Genomic DNA, 17,270 nt, shown 5'->3' on the forward strand with positions numbered 1-17,270 from the left:
CAACTCCATAGTTTCAAATTATCAACCGCACGCAAGTCCTGTGTGTTTCATAATATTAAATTTCCTTTCCGCACTGTGACACCATACCGATAGAAGACGCCCTGTTAATGGAGAGGCAACTTGTTATAGAGCTGATGGAATTAAAATCAACCAATTTGCAGCTGTTCCCGTCATCACAGCAATCAGGAGACATCATGAAATAGTAGACTAATTTAATATATTCTCTGTAAATTATTATGACTATTAGAGAAGGCAGGTTATGCACCGCACAAATATTAAGGTTTCTTCTGTTTCAAAAACATATCCATTATTAAGTTACAAATGAAAGGTTCGGACAAAGAAAGTGCTAATCCACAAGAGCAATTTTTGCGTTACTGCACGTTATGTGTTATGTTAAACTCAAAGATAATAATATAAGTACTATAATACTAAGCAATTTATGTACTAGGGGTACATCTGGAACTATTTGTTAACCGCGTGTGTTATGCTTTAAGACACAGCAGATAACTCGAGCACAGTAACTCATGCCTGAGTGTGGTTAGCACTGACTTCCAGTGACCCCTTATTAGAACAATGTTTAGAGCAGCAGAATCGTCCTTGAATTTCCTGAAAACCAATCTTTGAAACTTCCTACACAAATTTATCCGTAGCCTTATCACTTAGGATTTTCCTCCGTACTGAGGTGAGTTAGACTTGCATTCCCTCACAGTGGATTTCTTTGGTATACACACGATTTCTCGTGTCTGTTAAACATGGTGTTAGACACTGGTATTCATGTTTTAGGTTAGTTATGTACAGAATACAGAATTCACATTTTTCATTATATTCGTAAAATAAATAGTAGACATCTATTCATATGATACTTTGGCGCAGTAACAATTTGCATTTTTCGTATAGTTTGTATACAAATATCACACTTTAATTCTACTATCAGAATAACCTTTTCTTAAACTGACATATTATACGAAAGAAGAGTGTCTTCCAGAAACAAATAAACAAACGAATCAGTATCATTTCATTTATAGTGCCGAATGAGATACAGTTTATGTCTTTATACACAGCCATAATACTTTAATCGTAAAAAGACAATAAATTATCGCTATTGCTTCAAATCTATTACAAATATAAAGAAGAATATCTCTCACGACCAGGTTATCAGTTTCAAAAATCACAGTTCATTGATAGTGTAATGCGATAGAAATGTGTCATTTATAATAATCTGTCAAGAATTTAACAAGCATATTGTACCGGTGAAGGTATAAATAACGTGTCAAAGCAATGAGACTCGCAATAAAACGTATTCTAAGGAAGCTATGTCCTGTACAAGTTGGGTGTACTTGATTATATTTTGTGCTAGGTAGCAATATATCATACTCGTCTCACACGCTCGTGCTTCAATACGTTAGTCGGAGAGATTGCCTGCGCAAGACAGGATTGCGCCTTCTACTCTTGGCCTGACCCACAGTTTCAGAATGTCAGGACCATTCAGCGTTTCATTCAGCATATGCACAGAAATAGGTGGTAATATTGAAAACATACACACTCCTTGGACACAGAGAACTCTTTGTAAGTATAACGAATATTCTATAAAACAAATCAAATTCCATATTAATTTCTCACGTTGTCTGGAGTCCTAAAAGGGCTTCTTATACGCTAGTGTGTGTGACAACCGACTGATGGAAAACGTCCTATGATTTAGAAGTTGCGAGCGTCAGACTGTATCAGAGTTGCCTTTTGCCCATTTCGTTATTCAATAAAGGTCAGCGTTGTTGTTGGTACGCTATGGGGTCCTAAGACTGGACTGACACCGCTCTGCACGTTACTCCAACCCATGCAAACCTCTGCAGCTCTGCAGAACAACTACAACCTACACCCATTTGAAGCTGCTATTGAGCCCTCGGTATCTGTCAACAGAGTTTACCCTCACACTTCCCTCTGTTGCAAAACACACTATTCTTTGATGGCCTTCTAATTCTTTCAAAAGAAAATAAGTGAAAAATTGGAAAGATAAAGTACTTACACTTTTAACATTGACACAGTTGAAGCGAATAAAATATATTTATACTTGTGTCAGCTGTTACGTTGTTTGACATAGCATGCAAGTGGCGTTAATGTGGTTCACTATATGGCCAGATTGTTGCGTATGACGTGCTTACCACGTTGTTGGCAAGCAGTGTGATTAATTATCACGGGATACTAACGAATCGCTTGAAAATTGCCATAGAGATGAGATTGTAATGCTGTCCAAAACGATAATAAAGAACAGTCAAATGGCGAACATGTTCTAACATTTAGAAGGACTGTTTAAAAGATTTCATTTTTTATCTGACACATGGCAAAAAGACTTTATGATTGTGCAGAAATAACCACTTCCGAAAGCGCACTTCAGCTTTGGGAAGCACTGAATCACGTGAAAAATATCGTAGACTTTAATTTAATGTTGGTCGACAGACTGATTCAATCGCAATGATTCGATTAACCAGATTCCGATCTACTGAAACGTGGTGACGACGGCTTCTCGCGTGCTGCTAGCGAATGTGTAAGGTTTCTCTGAATGCAGATCCGATTACGTGATGGCGAGGACAAAGGCGACCCGGAATTTCCAGGCAAAACCGATTCTTGATCACGTCAGTGAAGGAAACTTCATAAATACGCAGTCTGGGCTGTTCGGTATGTGGGTAAAGGCTTTAATTTAAACGAGTACTGGGTTCCAGACACAGATAGTCGCCTTCAGCTAGAACAGGAAAACCTTAGTAGTGTCTTCTTCTCAGTTTACTGGGGCATGAACTACAACATTGCGATTAAATTATCAGAGGTATGAAAGTGAAGGCGGTCACCACGGTGGCTCAGTAGTTAATACTGCGGCTAGGAAAGTCAAGGTCTCGATCCACCGGCAATCGTTGGGTTTTCAACTGTCTGTTGTGGACTTGTATCTTCCAGTTTGATGAAAACCTCGCTGCCGCTGGAATAGACTAATAAGGGTGTCCGGGAAGGACGGATGCGTGGGTTCTAGGACAGAACACACGCAATGAAAGTAATACAGAATAGTGAGCAGTAAAATATATTACTTGACTTTGATAACGCTGACTGTAGCAGTTAGAATAAAGCAGATTTGCTCTATCTGTCCTATATTGAGTACAGTTCCATGAACACAAACTGAATATAATCTTTGAACTAAAGTGGGAGGAAAACTAATCTTCTATCTTGGTGTACTATTCCAAGAACAGTTCCCACCTAACAGTACTCATTTAAATCTCTAGGCAGGCTGACTCTCTCCGTACAGGACAATTCTATTCACTGTTCTGTTCCTACTGAAGACTAATCACTATCATCTATCGACCATTGTTGCTATCTCGCTCGACGGCTGGAAGACACGACGGACGTTCTGCAGCAACTCCTTACCAAGACTGAGACTATCACAGCTTCTGCCCGTGTACGGTTACTTAAGCGCTCGTCTCTTCCTGGTGGCGCTGCCGCTCCAGCGGGCAGCGTGATTGGTTTGCTAACACCGACGTTCCTGCTCGAATGGACATCCACGATACTTCTGCAACCAACTGTCGCAAACTCTTCTTTGTGTGGTATCTCAGTACACTACACTGTCACTTATAACTTCTTTCACATCTGTCAATGTTTGTTAATGCGAAACCTGCCGAATGCCCTGCGATTTGTAATTCACGTCACACTACGTACTCCAGTAAACGGTTAGGGTAATTTCGAACGTCAGAGGTAGGGTAGAGCAAACAATCTGCAGTAGGTCCATGTTTAGAAGTACTGTGGGGCTCAAACCTGCCTTCAGGCTGATGTCATCCTTACTTTCCAAACATCTTCAAAGCCACATTAGCAATAGTAAAATACTTACAAAGTTCTTTTTAGATACCAAATTATGCGTTGTGAAGCGTTAGTCACAAACATTACGTAACGTAAGGCTCGATTGGACAATGAATCTTCTCTACATCTGCTTCTACACCTACATCTAAATCTGTGCTTTGCAATCAACTGCGAAATGCATGGCAGATGGTACGTCCCAATGTATCAGTTATTAGGGCTTTTACCCGTTCCATCCGCGTATGGAGCGCGGGAAGAATGGTTGTTTAAATGCCTTTGTACGCCCTGTAATTATCATAATCATTCCCTCACGATCTCTATGAATTCAATATCAAGAAGGTTGCAATATGTTCCTAGAGTCAACTTTTACAGCTGGTTCCTAAACTTTGTAAGCAGGCTTTCTCGGGATAGTTTCCGTCCATCCTCAACAGTCTGCCAGTTCAGTTCTTCCAACATTTCTGTGACGTTCTCACACGCATCGAACAAACCCATCGCTACGGCGGCAGGTTCGAATCCTGCCTCGGGCATGGATGTGTCTGATGTCCTTAGGTTAGGTAGGTTTAAGTAGTTCTAAGTTCTAGGGGACTGATGACATCAGAAGTTAAGTCCCATAGTGCTTAGAGCCATTTGAACCATTTGAACAAACCCATGCCTATTATCGCTGCCCTTGGGCGGAACATAGTTTTCCAGGTGAAATGACACAGTGTTTTGGTTGTATGGTTTTCAGTCCGAAGACTGCTCTGGTGCATCTCTGCAGGCTAGTCTGCCCCGTGCAGGCATACTACGCTCTGCACAACTAATGCAAACTACGGCTATTTGAACCTACTTACTGCATTGGTTTTTCTCTGCAATATTTACCCTTCGCAATCTCCCCTTTACGAAATTAACTATTTCCTGATGCCCAAGATATGCCCGATCCACCTGTCCCAGCTTTTAGTCAAACTGTGCCATAAATTTTATTTTCTCTCCGATTAGGTTCAGAACTCTTGCATTAGTTATCCTGTGTACACATACAGTCTTCTTTATATTCCGGCACCATCACATTTCAGAAACTTCTTGTCTGAACTGCTCATCGCGCACGTTTTGCTTCTACAAAGCTACAGTCCACACACATACCCACAGAAAAGACTTCCTAAACTTTAAATTTATATTTGATCTTAGCAAGTTTCCCTTTTTCAGAAATGCTTTTCCTGCTATTGCCAGTCCGTACGTTATATCCTCTTTGCTCCACCTACATCAGTTATCTTGCTGCCCAGATAACAAAACTTATCCACTACTTTCAGTTTAGTCTCTCCCAATCTAATTCACCAGCATCATCTTATTTTAATTCGATTATGTTGCATTACTCTTGTTTTACTTTTGTTGTTAATCATCTTATAACATTTTTAAGCCACTGTCCATTCCGAACAACTGCTCTTCCAAGCACTTTGCAGTCTGTGGCAGAATTACATCATCGACAAATTTAACTTCTTTGTAGTAAGTAGCAGGAAAACACCTCTTTGCATGTTGCATAAAGTTTTTGTTTATATCCGGAAACAAGTTTCGCCTTCTTATCAAGACAATCTCAGTGGGTATCGTGGGGTATTACCAGAATTTTCGTTTTCACATGTTGGTTTTTCAGAATTATAAACAATTGACGTCAATATTTTATAATAAAGTGAAGATGTACTTACAGTACATCAAATTTCCTACTTGATCGTTCAATTTTCTCCAATGTAGAAAACCTTAGCAAGAGGCACTTCTCCATGTAAAGTGATTGCAATTTTGTAATATAATATGAATTAAGCTGTCGTTTCCGATATCTAGAATGTTATTTGTTTCTTTAAGTGATGCCAAAATATTAGCAGGTAAAGTAAAAGGACGATTTCTATCGTCCGCTATATGGAGGTAAAACGCAAAAATCGTCAGGAATGCTGAGTTAACTAAGAAACTGCAGTTGGTTTTCAAAATAAGGTTGAAAATCGTATAGTATAATAAATGTCAACACTGCAGATGGAAATGGCTTATTGTTTACAAACAGCTATCTAAAAAAAACTGCCAAAATCTACGAAAAAGGCACAGAAAAAATAGCGATTACCCGTGCACATAGCTACTAGACCAATTATTCTGAAAAAATATGGAATATTCGAAGAAAAAACAGAATTTATCATTCATTCATACCCATAATTATTCGTAAATGTATAAAAACTTAATGGGCGTCAGATAAAACAAGGAATGATTTCGGGAAAAGCTCGTTTAATGGGTGAATCTTTAGACCATCGTGCTGCAAACGTGATACTGAGGCTGCAATATACGTAATAATGACGTTATTCATCCCGTAAGCCCTGCAGATGAACGTCAACGATGGATTAGCAAGGTACGTGCCGCGGCCGCGACAAAACGCGGCCAACTTGAGTAGCACATCCCACTGTGGTAGTTGGGTTTCATGTGGAGGATCAATGTGTATGCACGAGGGACGCTCAATAAGTTTTGCAACACTTTTTTTCTGACAGGAGGTTAGTTTTGTTCAGGGTTCCAATACACCATATCATTCCTCACTCTTTTCGCTACAAAACCTGTTTTTCAACATAATCTCCACTGAATGCGGCGGCCTTACGCCACCTTACTGGGAGGGCCTATATGACCCAATGATACAACTCTACTGGTCGGTGAGGGAACCACCTTGTGCTCCATTAATAACCTTCCCATCATTCACATACCGCTTCCCGCGGAGTGCATACGTTATTGGCCAAACAGATGGAAAGCGGAAGGTGCGAGATTCGAGCTGTATGACGGATGAGAAAGAATAGACCAATTAAGTTTTGTGAGCTTCTCCGGGTGCGCTGACTTGTGTGAGACCTTGCGTTGCCGTGGAGAAGGAAAAGTTGGTTTGCATTTTTGTCGATCTTCTCGGCTGAGAGTGTCCGCACGTTCTTGCAGGAGTCACAGCTGTGTTCGCCCGGCCGGAACGTGAGACATCGGACAGGTTTGCGCTAATTTGTTGCGATGATGACAGACGTGTCGCCCAACGACTGACGGTGCTTTTGTTGACTGGCAGGTCTCCGTAGACATTCGGCAAGCGCCTATGAATATCTGCGATGCCCTGTTTTTCCGCCAAAAGAAACTCAATAGCATATCTCTGCTTGGAACGCACCGTTGTTGCAGAAGTCATTTTGAATGCTATGTATAGTGCCGCCACCTGTCAGAACTTCATGAAACTACAGAGGCTGAAGGGAGAATATTATTCCCCATGTCCCAGAACAAATTTCGCATTTATTCAGTCGAAACTGACAGAGAAAATGTATTGCATTAGGTACTGAACGTCCCTCCTAAATAACCAAAAGAGAGTAACTTCTTAAAATTGTAGTTTTTGTTACTGATATACCACACTCAGAACGATACATAATGAAGTTCAAAAATTCAAATCGCAAGCTAGTGCCTGCTACTAGAAACCAAGTTCCTGTCACCGTAAGTTAGAAAAACAAACAAATAATTTGGAATTTTTGTGCTTGTGACGTACTGCGGTTCTTCAGTCATGGAGATGGATGGACCTGCGGCGTTGGCAACTTTTTTTAAAGAGACAAGCACGGATGAGCCAAAACATGACGACCACGTGGTTAACACCGTACTGGTCCGCCTTGGAGCGCATAGTTTCCGTTCTGCGTGGCACAGATATAGGGGGGGGGGGGGGACTCCAGAGGCATGCTGCACAGAAGTATTACTGTCTACGAACAGGACATGCGGTTTGCGTAAATTATGGGTAAGTGGTTGGTAGGCACGGAGCTGGCGCCCGATAGCGACCCAGGTGTGCTCCATCTGGTTCGAATCAAGCGAGTTTGGTGGCCAAGATATCAATGTGTGTTCACTGTCTCTTCTGGAGGCACTGTAGCACAAGTTTGTCTTTATGACATGGCTGGAGGATGCCATGGCCGTCGGAAATAAGGGACGCTGGTGGCCCACAATAACGTTCAAATAGCCCACAGTAGTCGCAGTGCCTTCGATTACTTTCACAGGTCGCATAAAAGCGCAGGTGAATCTCCCCAGAGCATAACACTGCCCTCGCCGCCCTGTGTCCGTGGCGCGGCGGATCTTTTGAACAACAGTTCACCTGGCTGAGTTTGTATCCGGACACAATTATCGACCTAATGCAACGAGTAACGGCGATCATCCGACCAGGCGACACGTTTCCACTGATCGACGGAACAATCTCGACACGTTCCTACTGCAGTCGTAATTTACGATGCCGTTGGGCCAACTGGGGAAGACGAGGGGTGGTCTGCTGCGGAGCTCCATGTTCAACCATGTGCGCTGAACGATTCGTGCTCCAGTACTGTGCTCTGACACCAGACCTAACATAGATTGCTGCTTATCCTACTTTTACAGAGTGTGCAAGAGGAGATGCTGAATGGAATTGAGGAGAAAAGAAGTTTATGGCACAGTTTGGGTAAAAGAACGGATCGTTTCAAAGGACACATCCAGAGCCATCAAGGAATAGCCTATTTGGTAATGGAGGCAAGTGTGTGTGTGTGTGTGTGTGTGTGTGTGTGTGTGTGTGTGTGATGGATGTAGGTTGCAGTACTTGTGCATAGATGAAGAGACTTGCACAGGATAGGCTAACGTATGGAACAGAAGAACATAACAACAATAAATCTAAATGAAGGGAAAGTTGTTATTTCTTCGTAAATCAGCTAAGGTAATGGCGGGACGGTTTGTTTAAAGTGGATACGGAATATTCCCTTTCCTCTCTTTGCTCATTCTGATCTTGACCTTAACCTCAATTGATCTCCTCCCATGCTGCACAGAAGTATTACAGTTACATGTCAGTTTCTCTTTGACTGTACAAGGAACAATAGTTAGTAACATGAATTAATTATTTTTGTTACTTTTCCTATGATGCATAAACATGTAAAGCGCACGGAAAATAAGCTGGTCGATATTTGCGGAGGCGGCACAGTAGTCGAGGATACACGGAGAGTGGTGGCGGCTCCTCCGTGAACGACCAGTGCACAGAAGGGGAGGTGCAATTCGACATCTGAAGCCTATGTACAAGCACATGTCTTGCGTAACGTACAGGGTGTTTTCGTAAGAGCGTACAAAAAATGTAACAGGGCATAGAGAATGATCCACTGAACCTTTGGTCGGAGAAGTTTACCGTTTTCCAGCCTATTTACAACTAACGTGCATACAATTTACACGTAGTGTGCTGTTTATTTACATGAACATTATTTCCTGTAAGTAGGACGAGTGTGAGCACCGGTGAGTCATGATGCAGGTTTTGTGTAGTTTACTGGTCCATTAAGTAACTGTCGTATCGTATTTATGTTGTCCCATAACAGAATGTGCTGTGGATCAACGACAGAGAGATTCATTACTCAGTGCTACTCAGAAACATACAGTATAATACGATGGAGCAGTACCGGTACAGTATTTCCTGACCGCTGGATTGGAAGGGAAGGTGCTATTCCATGGCCTGCGACGTCACCTGACATGAATCCTTTTGATTATTTCCTATGGAGACATCTGAAGTCACTCGTGAATGAGAGCACAGTGGATAAGGAGATGGAATTAGTTGCCAGAACTGTAGCTGCCTGTAAATATGATTCGAAACTCACCAGAGATATTCGTTGCGGCGCGTCAGAATCTTGTTCGCCGATGTCATGCTTGAGGTTGATGGGCGTCAGTTTCAGCATATTTTGTAAGATAAAGTATAAATGGTACCTGCATAGTGTCAATAATGATGTTTCCGGCCGCTGTGGCCGAGCGGTTCTAGGCGATTCAGTTCGGAACCGCGCTACGGCTACGGTCACGGGTTCGAATCCTGACTGGGGCATGGATGTGTGTGACGTCCTTAGGTTAGTTAGGTTTAAGTAGTTCTAAGTATAGGGGACTGATGACCTCAGATGTTAAGTCCCATAATGCTTAGAGCTGTTTGAACCATTTTGAATGATGGTTTTTGGAGTTAACTAATGTAAATAAAAAAGTACACAGTAATGTGATTCTATTTCTGTTATCTCCTTAAGCTGGCTTCTCCGACCCCAGTTTACTTTTCTCAAATTGTTCAGTGGAGCAATGTCTGTGTCCAGTTAGATTTTTGCACGCTCTTACAGATACAACCTGTATAAGCTACAGCTGGCGAATCTGCAAACTATCATATTAACAGGTTATGTCAGCAGGACCAATAATTCGACTAATATAGTTAGAAATTTCTCACTAAAGCAATGAAGGAGTAATAACAGCGTATACCAAGGATCAACAAAAGCAGAATAGGACCAACCACTCACTACCAGAAGCAAAATTCTTGAAACAAAGATGTTATAAGCAATTTAGTGTAGGAGGCAACGTCAGGTACCACAATACTGACATTGTGAAACAGACGTGACCAACCGGCGGCAGCGGTTCGGATCTGACCCGCATTTGGTTTCACTACGACCCACGCAAAAAAAAATCATGGGGCAGAGGCAGTGGCGAGTCGCTGCCAAAGTTCTTAATATAGGTACTGCAACGTGTCATAAGCCAACAAATAACTTACATGTCACGTAAATAAATGTAAATACGAAGGTTGACTGAAAAGTAATGCCTCCACTATCGTAACTCTTCAACAGTTGGCAGCTCTGGTATGCGGCAGGTACTGACTTGTTCAGTAGCCTCTTCTCTACAGCTGCAGTTGGCGGGAAGCCTTAGCATCGAACGGTTGTGTTGTTACAGTTTAAAGTATGGAGCCCTGCGCAGACGGTCGGTAAATGCGATTTAAGCAACGTGCAATCATTGAATTCTTGACGGCAGAAGGTGTCACCCCGAAGGAGATTCGTGAGAGAATGAAAGCAGTTTATGGTGATTGTGCTGATGTGAGTACTGTGCGTCGTTGGGCGAGTCAGTATAAAGATGTTGAGGTGGGAACGTCTGACCTGCGTGGCAAGCAAAGGGAGGGACGTCCAGTGATATCAACCAACGTGCTTCACAAGCAAAATGTTGATAGATTCATTCAGGACGATCGTCGTATCACTCAGAAAGAAATTTCAAGCACAACCAGCATTTCACAAAAACGAGTGGGTCACGTTATTGGTTTGCTTTGCTTGGCTATCGGAAGATCTGTGCACGATGAGTAACTCGGATTCTGACTCCTGAAATGAAAGCGCACAGACTTGAAATTTGCAAGGAACTGCTCTCGCGTTACGAGAATGAAGGTGACGCCTTTCTCCATTCAACTGTGACAAGAGACGAAACGTGGATATACCGTTACGATCTAGAGACGAAATGTCAGTCTGTGGAATATCGACACAAAGACTCGCCCCAGAAACAGAAATTCAAGGAAAAATCATGGCCACAGTATTCTGGGATGCAGATGGTGATAGCCATGTTGATTTCCTGCATAGTGGAACAACAAAAAATTCAGAGCGTTACATCACAACGCTGCGAACTCTGAAACGACGGCTAAGAAGGGTCCGAAAGGAAAAGGGATTTTTTTTTCTGCAGCATGAAAATACTAAACCACACACTTCACGCGCCGCCACAGCACAACTTCAGAGACTGAATCTCACCACGGTTCGGCGTCCTCCATACAGTCCAGATTTAGCACCGTCTGATTTTCATCTGTTCCCAATAATGAAAGACGATCTGCGGGGACATTATTATGCTTCTGATGAAGACGTTGAAAGAACTGTGAGACGGTGGTTGCGGAAACAGGGCGCCGATGTCTTCCGTGACGGCTTCAGAAAACTTGTTCATCGTAGGCAGTAATGTATCCAACTGGTTGGAGATTATGTGGAATAGTGAATATTGGTAATTAAATATTACATTCTAAGGATTATTTCTGCATTTAATTTATTAAAATATTCCTCTCTAAACCCAATTAACGAAGGTGGAGGCATTACTGTCCATTCAAAACTCGTATTTAAATATGGATGAAAGTACGCTCAAAAACGCGTTTTTTGAGGTATCATTTACTCGCGTGGCGTGTCGAGAAACGCTTGCCATTATTATCGGTGCGTTACCCCATAAAAATTAGCGTTATGGACACTATGGTCCTGCCCGTATGTGCTGAGTGCGCTGCTGTTGCATCACGCGACGAGGGGGCCCGCGACCTTAAGAAAGAATGTGAGCCAGGCCCGCAGCACACCGAAAGTTGCTCATGGCTCCATGGCTCCTGTAAAATAAAAAAACAGGGATGAGGTGGAAATTATGTTTCTGTCCCCTGACACCCACTTCTGTCATATTAGCTAAAAATCTAATTTTCTTCTCCTTCTTCCTCATGTTTTGGATGTACCAAAGCTGTGGGAGATTCTGGCAGCCATCCTCCCCCCCCCCCCCCCCCCGCCACCTCCACTCCCCGCCCCTATTGTTTCTAGTGTGTGACCAGCGTAGCTAGCCGTTCGTGCAGTTTTATCAAGCACAGTTTTTAAAGAGATTTTTGTTTCGTTGTCTGCCTATCTAAACATGACTACAAGCGACAGGCAATTGACGTGGCCACTCAGTAACATCGGATGGACTCCCCCAGCGTTCACAACGAGAAGTACGTTTTCACTCAAGTGCCACTTTATTTTGTGCAAGCTCTGCAGTCCTACACAAAAGTCAGTGCAGCATACATTTTTCCTGCTTCACAATTGCGTATAATAATTTTGAGGTACATACTTTGCGATTTAATAGCATTTAGCCGCTATAATCTCAACCATAAATTTTCAGCCGAACCGACTAGTGTGCAGAAGATGTCCAGAAGAGATTCAACGATGGTTACCGTCTGCCTTTACTCGAGTCTCGTTACTGTGATCTTTATTTCAGGATGCGTGGCTCTTCAGCAACCGTCCACAGCCATCTCGGAGTCCGGATACTGGAGCATAATACGATTGTTGCACGATGCAGGACACTCTTTGTCCAGGTGTCTGGCGGAGCGGAGGCAATCGGCCCGTCGACAGTACAGCTCGAGCCGTGACAGTAGCCACCCTCACGGTAGGTCCAAAGGCGCCGCGGCAGCCGCTGCCGTTCGGTAGCTGAGACGAGCGTTTGTGGTCCCGCAGGCCCGCAACAAGCCGGCGGACGGCGGCGGGCACGTCAACCAGAAGGGGGCGGCGGGGGCGAAGGCGCCGCCGGGGGCGGGCCCCAAGTCGGGGGCGGGCGCCAAGGCGGGGGCGGCCAAGCCGGCAGTGAAGGCGCCGTCGGCGCAGAAGGGGCAGGTGAAGCAGGCGCCCACCAAGCAGGCCGCCGCCTCCAGCACGGCCGCCGCCGTCGTCAGCAACGCCGCCGTCACCGCCGCCGCCGTCAAGCCGCTCAACGCCGCCGCCAAGAAGAACAAGAAGGGCCAGCGCCATCAGCAGCACGACCTCATCGTCACCATCAACCTGGTGAGTGCGGCCTGTCGCCGGCTGCCGCCTGCCGCCTGCCGGCTGCCGGCAGGATTCGAACCTGCAACCGTAGTGGTCGCGCGGTTTCAGACTGAAGCGCCCAGAACCGCTCGGCCACTCCGGCCGGCCGTACTAGCTATTAGGAGTAGTATATTTTTAGCTTGGATAGTACCTCCAAGTACATGTGGCAAGAGAAAGCCGTTAGCGCTTGTTTTCCCCTGGACTGCAGGTCAAGTGTGATGTATGGACACCTGAACAGAAAACGGTTAGACTATACTGACAGGCGTAATTTACTTAGTGATGCAGTTTCAACGGCGCAGAAAACATCTGTTGCTAACGTCTGTGGCGTGTTTGTAGGAATAATTAAACAAAGGGCAATAAACTACCAACACGCTGATGCGTGTACATATAAAGGTAACACATATCAAAAATACCTACACTTATACCCGCTACACCCTGGTTATATGTGCAATATGTTAAATATTTGTTGTACATAAGTGATATATATATAGCACATACGCTGGCGAAACCGCGGGCAGGAAGCTGGTTTCTAAATAAAGAAGTTGTTTCACTATTTAACAATTAATTAATTTCGTCCCCATGAGCATTACCAAGCTTCACTACAATAAAAACTGTTGCACTTACAGCACGTTACATTCCACAGCTCTGAGTGGTGTAAAAGCCACATGTGATGATGTCCTAAATAGAGTTTAGTACTGCTATAGTAGATACGGCACAAGCGTCCCAGGTTTGTGATCCATATCGAGAACTATAAAAGAGCACTTTGCCAGCATAAATAACGCATTAGAATACGTCAGCGTGACTAATGAAGCAAAAACGTGGATGCCGGTGTCAACGCCTTAAAACTAAATAAGGTGTTGGCACAGTGACAAGTTGTGCATAACACCTACACTTTTTGAATTTCACGTGAGGATTTCACGTCTGGGACATTTGTGCCTGTACATACAATAATCATGCGAAACTCTTGTTACCGACGCGGTCACACGTTGCTTTTTCCCCTCACTGATTTGTGGAGCACAGTAACTTTTATAATGATGTAGCCTCATGTTGACCAACGGAGCGAAATTATCTAATTGCTAGATAATGAATTAAAGTGTTTATTTCTCATTAAAAGAACAGACTACGCAGGAAAATTACTTCCTTTCAGAAATTGTACGTGACATCTGACTCCAAGCAGCTTGTTACGGTTTACTTCACACAGTGATTACATCTTTAAAGGGATTCATTATTCTACTTTACTATAGCTATTTCTAGCAGTATAGAAAGGCGTCTATGTACCAAATCTTGTCCCATATACCTACATATATAGTTACAGTTGTACTGCTCTGAATAAGTCACTTGAAACTTTGTGTTATGAAAAGCAGAAATAATGGAACTGTTTTTATTGAGCTGTTCTATGTTCTACTGCTCAAAATAATGAGCAATTAGAACCGTAGAATAACTAACAAAGTGAGAACAAATCGCATTTCACACACTACAGTGCCACAATGAAACGGAATTTAAAGTGTTCTCGTAGATAGTTACCGATAACCTATAAGCAGTTGGCATGACAAGAGCGGGTAACTTCAGAGTTCATGCCACGTGCAGCGTTTATCAAAAGAAGCGGCGTAAGGCACTTGCATTCTTTTGGACCAAGTGGCCAGATGTCAGTAGAAAAAGCCTTTAAGCTCTGAATGCCCCGGTGCATATGGGTTTCTCCCAATTTCTCTCTGTGTGGCCCTTGATGATACACAAGTTATAATGTAAGTGATGCCTCATTGTGCGATTAAAAGAATATTAGAAATATTTACAATCGAACAGACGTGGCTCTTATGACCAGCAACAAGCAACAAAACAAGCAAAGTAAATCAGCTTTGGTCGTAGTACTTGTTGCTGCATTCCACTCTGCGTTAACTCAATCAAAGCTCAGGTGAATAATGCCCAGGCATGTCGGTTTATCATTCAGATGTCGCGGGATGACAGGAGTCAAAGAGAGCACTAGGGCCATCTTCTTGAACGAACTGTGACAGGACCCCGAACAACAGGGGACTGACGTACTAGGACATGCACTGATACCATGAAATAGTGCATTGATAATGGCTAGACACTGGTCGAAATCTAGATTTGCCTAATAAAATCTGAAAGAAAAGGACGACTTATTGCTGTGCTCTATCACCTGAACACTACGGTATTCCTCAATGAAGTTAGTTTATCCGGGCGACGAACGATACATATATCACATATCCTAGCCGTCAGTAAGCCCATCAACGAACAGTACATGCATACTGTAACTATTTGCAAGACCACGAAAGGCTCCTAATAGAATAGACTCCTCTACTTTCAATCTTTATGGCATTTTGTGCTTAATATTGTAACACTAGAAATAACCTAGTTACCAAGATTTCTTTTGTGTCAGATATTCTATTACTAAACGACTGTTGACACTTTCTCACCATTTCTGACAAGAATTCCTATTACCGAGAACTCTTGTCGTAATACTTAACTGAATTGCGTTTGTCAAACAGCCATCTTACCGACAGAATGTAACGTCTCATTTACAAGCCGTACAGACAGTAGTCAATTAACAAATCTCGTTTTTATTATGAGCAGTACGTTTACATACAACATTTTTTGTGCGTGAAACAACCGAAACATGGGCAAAATTTCTTGTATAGGCTCTCACTTTAGCAGCTTCTTTTCATATCTAACGATTCTCCTGCAAAGGTGCCCACAGGCTGGCAACGTAACACCTGGTTGCGTTCTGAACGAGCAGTCCGAGGTTGACAAGAAAGCTGTCTGAAGATGAACGCCACAGAGTCAGAACCAGTAACAGCTAGAAAAATCATACGTCACTGCGACTGTGGAGAAAGTCTATGTACAAATGAGAGCTCCGCCAATGCACTGCCCCTGTATACTACATGTCCTTCCTCAAGGCTTCGTGCTCAGAGCACAGCACAAAAGCCCTGAGGAATTGCCGTCAGGAACTGAAATAGTGGCTGAATAGTTGGATAATTTTATATATTGATAATACGGTCAACAACACAGAAGAAATTTATTGACAAGGACAACGGCCGCGGAAGCCTGCGCTTAAACCCCTATAAGTGTTTGACATTTTCTGACCACCCTGTATATGGGGATACCAGAGGTGTACGAATCCGATTTTAAGCTGCTCGTGCTTGCCTGTTAGCCAGGCAGACAAGCTGCCACGCGTTATCAGCAGAGCGGGCAGGCTGCTTCACTCTCATCCGAGCCAAGCTACGCCCAACCCAAGCAGGCCAAAGGAGTCTTGCTTGCCAGCGCGTATTGCCGCTACGTAGCAGTTTCTGTGTTCTCTACGCTTTCATTGTAGTGTTATGAATACGGTTCAGAAGTTCATGAAAGTTCTTTTTTTTATCAAAATCATAAGACAGAGTGAAATAAATATTATTTTGGATCATTGTAGGATAGATAACGGTGAATTTTATTCGTCTTTTTTTTCCTTTCCGAGATATTTCTATCTTATTTACTTATTTTGATATGTACGATTTTCTCTGCAGCTTCGCCCTCTTTCGACTGCTACTGGCTATTCTCAAGTCCAACTATCATCAGGTCATCTCTAATGCACGGTTTCTGTAACAAACAGAAACATCTCTGAAAATCGAGATCCTTTGCACCTAAAAAGTTTAAGATTTCTATTATACTAGAACTAAAGTAATGTTTTGGAAGTCTAGTTGGTATGTTCCAGCCTATTATGACCCGAGTTACAGCAGTTTTAATTACTTTTTCCAGGATGTGTGTTGCGGATTTGCTGAATTCATTCTAAATGGTCAAAATAGTTCATACTACATGCCCCAAATGCATTTTAGCAAACATGAAATTAGAATTTCATATTATGTTACATGTTTGAAAGAAGCAACTTTACGTCCATACTAAGCTTTCATCGCCACCAGAATATGGTTTTTAATAGTCACTGAGCCACGTTTATTTTCTAATTCAATGTTTTCCCTAAATTTAGAAAGAATATATACTGGTAAATGGCCTCAAGTCCTTAGCACACATTTCTACACACTTGTCAGCCGCTAAGTCATCGTCCTCATTCAAAATAATTACGGAGTGAGGAAACTGCTGGTCAAATTTACAAACATGTCTTAA

At 42.9% G+C, this 17,270-nt stretch overlaps 1 protein-coding gene across 2 annotated transcripts in view; it reads left to right on the plus strand.

Moving 5' to 3' along the window:
* The window catches only part of LOC126353858 (calmodulin-like), a 732,664-nt gene that overhangs the window by 539,976 nt on the left and 175,418 nt on the right, over nucleotides 1-17,270 (plus strand). For both annotated transcript variants that reach the window (XM_050003024.1, XM_050003025.1), the window contains one exon: nucleotides 12,816-13,139. In XM_050003024.1, coding sequence (XP_049858981.1) covers nucleotides 12,816-13,139 — 324 coding nt within the window. The remainder of the gene's footprint in view (nucleotides 1-12,815; nucleotides 13,140-17,270) is intronic.

This window comes from Schistocerca gregaria, chromosome 3 (genome assembly GCF_023897955.1).
Source record: "Schistocerca gregaria isolate iqSchGreg1 chromosome 3, iqSchGreg1.2, whole genome shotgun sequence".
Classification (NCBI taxonomy): Eukaryota; Metazoa; Arthropoda; class Insecta; order Orthoptera; family Acrididae; genus Schistocerca; species Schistocerca gregaria.